This window comes from Elephantulus edwardii, unplaced genomic scaffold, assembly GCF_000299155.1.
Source record: "Elephantulus edwardii isolate Elephantulus edwardi_28Jun2011 unplaced genomic scaffold, EleEdw1.0 scaffold00060, whole genome shotgun sequence".
Classification (NCBI taxonomy): domain Eukaryota; kingdom Metazoa; phylum Chordata; class Mammalia; order Macroscelidea; family Macroscelididae; genus Elephantulus; species Elephantulus edwardii.
In genome coordinates this window covers 9,523,387-9,529,832 of record NW_006399810.1, presented here as the reverse complement: position 1 = coordinate 9,529,832, position 6,446 = coordinate 9,523,387, and the positions used below count along the sequence as shown (strand labels likewise).

At 36.5% G+C, this 6,446-nt stretch overlaps 1 protein-coding gene across 1 annotated transcript in view; it reads left to right on the top strand.

The window, feature by feature from the left end:
* Positions 1-6,446, top strand: part of LMBR1 (limb development membrane protein 1) — a 273,666-nt gene that overhangs the window by 48,154 nt on the left and 219,066 nt on the right. Inside the window, exon 2 of the mRNA XM_006887655.1 lies at positions 4,248-4,320. Coding sequence (XP_006887717.1) covers positions 4,248-4,320 — 73 coding nt within the window. The remainder of the gene's footprint in view (positions 1-4,247; positions 4,321-6,446) is intronic.

Genomic DNA, 6,446 nt, shown 5'->3' with positions numbered 1-6,446 from the left:
CCTCTATGAGGTGGATTGACAGTGACTGGGATAATCGGGATGGGAGTGTCGGAGACAGTGCGATTGGCACAGGACAGAACAGAGTTTAGGGCTGTTGTACATAGGGTCGCTATGAGTCACAAGCGATTCGACGGCACATAACAACAACAACATATGTATATATATGCACAACCCTTTAGTATAAAATAAGCCTACATTAAATTATTGAGTGAACGTATTCCAGTCAACCTCTGTCTTTGCTGCTAATATTAATTCCTTTGATCATTAACCTTATAGTATACTGTGTTTCTTCCCATTGTTCTTTTTATTACTTTTCTAGTAGCTTCTTCTACTCAGACTTTCATTCTAATGTAAACTGTTTTTCTCTTATCTTCATTGATCCTTAGATTCTCTATTTATATTTCTTAATAAAATTTTATTTTCCTTTTGCTCTCTCTCTCACACTTGAGAGGATTTTTTGAAATAGCAGTGGTGGTAACATCCTCTCTCTCCAGTGTTCCTGATAAAATCCTTTAGCTTCCCGTAATAAGTTGTCTTGGATGCTCTAGGCTTTTTGTTGTTTCTGGTCACTGTCATTATTGTCTATTTCCACTGATTCATGCTTATTGAGAAAACCTGACACTCAGCCTACAGTCTTCATCTTTGTTCAAAGTTTGTCAAGTTGTGGATGACTTTAACAGGGAGCTCTGGTGTCTTGTTGTTATGTGTTATCCAGTCAGGTACCCATAGATACCCTCTGACTCATAGATACCCTCTGACTCATAGATACCCTCTGAACAGCTGACCTGAACCCTGTGCCATTTTCTATGCCATCCTCATAATTTCTGACACACTAGAGCCCATTGCTGAAGTGACTGTGTCAGTCCATCTTGTTTAGGGTCTTCCTTCCCTTTGCTGACCCTCTATCATTCCAAGCCTGTTGTCCTTTCCCAAGGAATAGCCTCACCTAGCTACTGTCCAAAGTGTGAAAGACAACACTTTGCTATCTTTGCCTCCAAGGAACACTCTGGCTACCCTTTTTGTAAGATAAAACTGTTCTTTTAGCAGTCCATGGCTTATTCAACACTCTTATGTAACACCACAGCTCAAAGGTATCAATTCTTCTTCTGTCATCCTTGATATGCTCTCAGATGCATATCAGGTGATTGAGAAGACTATGGCAGTAGTAAGGAATAGCATTAGCAATGCAAAGGTAGTAAGTTCGGATCCACCAGTTGCTCTTGAGAGAGAAAGAGAGGCAATCTTCTCTCTTGTGATTTACTGCCTCTTCAAACCTAGTGGATGGTCAGCTATGGGACCATTCTGACAGTACAGAACAGTGACAGCAGATGACTACTGCTGGAGTCTGTAATCCATTCTTAGGACATAGGACCTATACCTGTAACAATACTAAATATTTGTAATAAGCTGAATGCTATTTCAGGATGTGGGGGAGTAACGGTTCAAGCTAGAGTTCACCCTGAGGCACTAAGACAATCCTTAAGGATTTACCAGATTCTTGCATTTGCTAACCCCTTCCTCCTGAGTCAAGCAGAAGGTTTTCAATAGAAAGAGCTTGACTTCATTTGTATTGAATTCTCTTTGTGATTTACTTCCTGATAATTTTCAATAAAGATACAGAGAAGCTTGGCTTGGGGTCTTCAGTTGAGAACTGCTGGCCCCATGTTTTATGCTGTCTGATCTATTTCATTCCTGGATGTCTGTCTCATTATTAATAATTATAAAATTATTTACCCTCAGTCTGCAACAGGACCTTCAGCTCTTCTTCAGAAAGACTATAGTAAGGATGTTTTTCAGACCATAGCATCACAGGAATGAGTACATTTTGAGTCATTTTTTTCTTTAAAAGAACACCACAGACCACCAGATCTAGTAAACCGTTGTTACTAACACATTTAGTCTTATATTGAATTGAGGTTTTCTGTTCTGTGACCATAATTTTTGTTTCTTTTGTGTTACTTTCCCCCAGTCTATCATCTCTCAGTAAGTTAACTGATAAAGTTGAGTGAGATTTAATTTTTATTGAAAAGTAAAAGGAGAGACCTAGGAAAAAGACATTGGAAGAAGAGGTTGCCAGGAAACTGCAGGAACAAGAAGTCTTCTTTAAAATGACCGGGGAGTCGGAATGCCTTAACCCTTCAAAGCAGAGCCAAATTTCAAAATTTTATCCTGTTCCCAGTTTGCATTCTACAGGGTCATAACAGTGGGAAGCATTCTGTGATTAGGGTTTGGCGTTTAAAAATGTATCATTCTATTCTCTTCATCTCTGCCACACACAGTCTATGTCAGATAGCTCATGGAGACAATCACCTGCCTCATGCTAGGTGTTTTCCATTTGTTTGTTCATTTGTTTGTTTTAAAGCAAAGATGAAGGGGAAAGGAACTAAGACAGATGCTGGGCCATGTTGGCAAAGTGGCATCTTGCAGTAATTCCCTAAGGTGATTTTATATGTTAATCTAAGCATTTTTGTTCTTTAGACCCTATTACTTGAGAAACTGTTATAGAAATAATGTTTAAAGTTATTAAGAGATATGGAAAACAGCTGTTACATCATTTAGTATCAATAAATATCTTTTTACCTGAAAAAAAGGTAAAAGGAACTTGTTGAATTGTTGTATAATTTACTATGAAATATATTTATTAGACAATTCTCTTTACCTCACTACCTTGACTTGTACTGCTACTTGCAACATTAATTTTTTTCTGCAATAATATATTTTTATTTTTTAAAAAAAATTATTGAGATTTTAACAAAAGTTTACTGAGAGCTTGGATTTCCATACATTGTTGCACATTTCTCTCCTTACTCCCCCAATTACATTTTTGTATGATAGAATCTACTTGCATTATTCTATCAATTTTCAGTGGCAGCACAACTCTTTAAATGTTGTTGAAGGTTTAAAGTTTATTTTTACCTTTCACTGACCTTACTTTTCAGAATTATGTGCTTTTAAAAAAATTAGCAAGGTTTGCAAAATCTTTATTGGGGATCCCCCCACTTCCCAAATTGTATTCTCTCTGTCTTTGCTGCCAAGTTAGAACCCACTCCTAACTGTCCTCTCCACTGGGTTGGGTTTTCAAGGTTCTTAATTACATGAGAGGAGATTACCCATTCCAATGAACTGGTAGATTCTAACAGCCAGAGAGGCATGGATTTTGGGTTAGAAGTGCACATGCTTATGGACTAGCCTGCTTGAGCTACCTGTTATATTAAGTATTACGTTTTGTTTAAATTACTGGTTTACTATCCATGAGCCCTTCATTCACATGCTGTTGTTAAGTGCCATCAAGTGTAGGCGACTCATAGCAACCCTGTGAATGAAAGTCCTCAACACTTGTGTGACTTTCATTCTTTCTCCAGGTTCATAGGGTTTCCGGAGGCAAGCTGTTATGGAAGTAGATGCCACTCCTACTTCCATGCTTGTTTTTCTTGGGTAATTCCACCAAACACTGTCCGCCATGGGTAACCATTAACATATTTGACACATCAGTGTCACAGTGTTCAGCTTCACAGCAACCACAAGTTACCTCTGTACAGCAAGTGGACACACTAGGGCTATATGACCTAGAACAACGTTTGAACAAAAACAATGAAAAACGGGCCTGAGGGCCAAGGATTAAAAGTCACCCACCTTTGGCTTGGTAGCATCACTTTCTGTCCACTAGGCCAACTGATCTCTCTCTCTAATCTTAGGAGATGATAACATGCTAATAAGACACTTAATTCTTTTCTGTGTTGTCTAAAAAAAAAAGAAAAAGAAAAAGGTCACAAATTGATTGTAATTATGTTTCACTATTGAAATTAAATGGAAAATATTTGTCACGTATTTTGTCTTTGACAAATCAAACAGCACATTATTATCCAATGCATGGACTCGGTTTAGGGTACAAATAATTTTAAAAATCCATCTGTTTGCAAGGGAATGAAAACTGAGACAGAGGAAAAACAGGGCATAAATACTGAGAAGTTATACAATTGAACATGAGAACATTATAATAAGAATTATCATTAGCTTCTATAAGATTAGTTAATAAGTAAGTAATCTATCAATTCATAGGAAGAAGACATAGGTTAAGATTTTATCAAAATGTCTTAGTAAATATATAAAACTTATTTGTTAGTGATTTAAACTTAGTTTTTCTAAAAATACTAAAGAAAGCTTTCTTACTTTATTTAAACCATTCTATTACTTTGAAAAATTGGTATGCGAAGCTAATAGATTATGTTAATTTTGTTCTGTTTCAGATATGCTTTCTTCTTTTTGCTGTTCTTTACATTGTTTCCTACTTCATTATCACAAGATACAAGAGAAAATCAGGCAAGTAGAAACATTTTAATTAAAACTTTATACCACATCTTATAGGACATGGTATGGGGATTATATTGGTACACTTTAATATGATAGTCTATGAAATATGTTGGTGATTGAAACAGGTGGTTGTTTAGTACTCAGCACTAAAAATAACCTCTAGGGAATTTGACTACTCTTACAGTAATCCTGTTAGGCCAGAGTCCTTGTTTAGCACAATTCTTGAGTCCAACTAAGAATAGTCCTAGGTTATTTAGTATCTGAGTAATTCCCGCATTTATGAGGATGTTTGGCTCCTTGTGCCTGGCTTTGACTTTGCAGCTTCTGCTTATTTCTCTCCTCCCCTTCCCTGATTAGTAGATTATCCTTTCTTTCTCTAAAACTATGCACAATTTAGTCTGTAAATTTACTATCTAATTATATATTATTGTTGCTGTGTATTGTCAAGTTGCAACTGACTCACAGCTGATCTTGTTGCAGGTTTTCAGAGGCTATAAATCACAAGGGAGGATTTTTCTCCCAGAAAACATTTGGTGGATTTGAACTGCATACCTTTGGGTTGTCATCACAACTTCTTACTTACTAGGCCACCAGAACTTCCCAATTATATATTAGCTCGTGTTATCTTCTTTGTCTGTCTATCTTTCTATCTCCCTCCCTTCCTTCCCCCCCTCATTTAGTCAGAGGGACCAATGGATGTGCATTTAAAAATGAAATTTATGATAATCAATTCAGAAATTTCATGCTCAGGGTGTTAAAAGTAGTTGCTTGACTGCATTCCATTAAATCAGTTACTGATAGATTTTCTATCTGACATACTGGGCCAATAGTAGATGCCATATGAATGCTTAAGGATTCTGTGTATTTCGAATTCTTTGATACTCATTTGCTCATTGCTGTCAAGTTGAAACTGACTCGTATCTGACTCTCAGTGGGTTTTCTCAGACTGAAAGCAGTTGCCCATCTTTATCCCCATGAGTTGCTGGTGGATTTGAACTGCCAGGGAGGATGCAGTTCAGATGAGAGTGCAACTTCCTGCAGATTAGGTCACCTTCCAGAGATGGTGTCATAATAAATTTACTGGATTTTTGAGAGAACTAACAAAGTAGTACTTACACTAATGTATTATTTAGGACTAGTACTGTGATATAATGTTTGGATTATATAATCTCTTAGAATTTTGAAACCTGTGTATTTCAGGTTGTATTTTAGCTATTTAAAAGATGTTTTGCCATCAGGGAGGGAAAAATTCTGCTAATTTTTTATGAAATGAAAAAATAAGTTCAATTTTACTACAGTTCCAAATGTTTCCTTATGCATTTGTAGTAACTTAACAGTGGTATATATTTTTATTGTTGTTGTTGTTTACCTTAAAGTCAGAACTGACCCATAGCTGACCCTCTGGCAGGTTTTGAGAGACAGTTAATTGCATGGGAGGAGATTACCCATCCTTCTCCCATGGAGCAGCTGGTGGTCTCAAACTGTGTGCCTTTGGGATTGCAGCGCAGCTTCTTGCCACTAGCCCACCAAAGCTCTCTATATTTTTATTAAGAAGAAATACATTTATTATACTTGCTAAAACTTTTCTCATTTTAATGTGATCACCCTCTTCCACAGTAGTCTACAAAGTTTAAAAATATTTTTATTTAATTATTAACCGAGGATAATGTGTAATCTAGTACTATATTTCAGAATAAACATGGTAGATTGGAGAAAATTAGTTTTATTGAAGACAATTCAAGGAAAAGGTGCTATCTAAATGGAATCCAAAAGAATTGCAAGACACAGAATATTTCCAGTGTGGTTTAGTTTGACCCAAAGAATATAGGTTGGGGTGAGCTTATTGGGAAGGATTACTAAAAGGAAAACAAACACAGCGTTTCTGTTGAGAAGAAGTGGGAAATGTTGTGTATCATCAAGTTGGAACTGACCTGACCCTCCAGTGGGTTTTCAGAAGCAGTCAGTTGCACAAAATACAATTGACAAATGGATAATACACTGCTGCTGTTACTAGGTATCTTTTTTTTTTTAATTTAGCTTGTTTATTTTTCATTTCAATGAACATCTACAGAGATTTTGGAATTCCATTCATTCATTTTTGCACCCTTCTCCCTGCACAAACCCCTCCCCCCCCC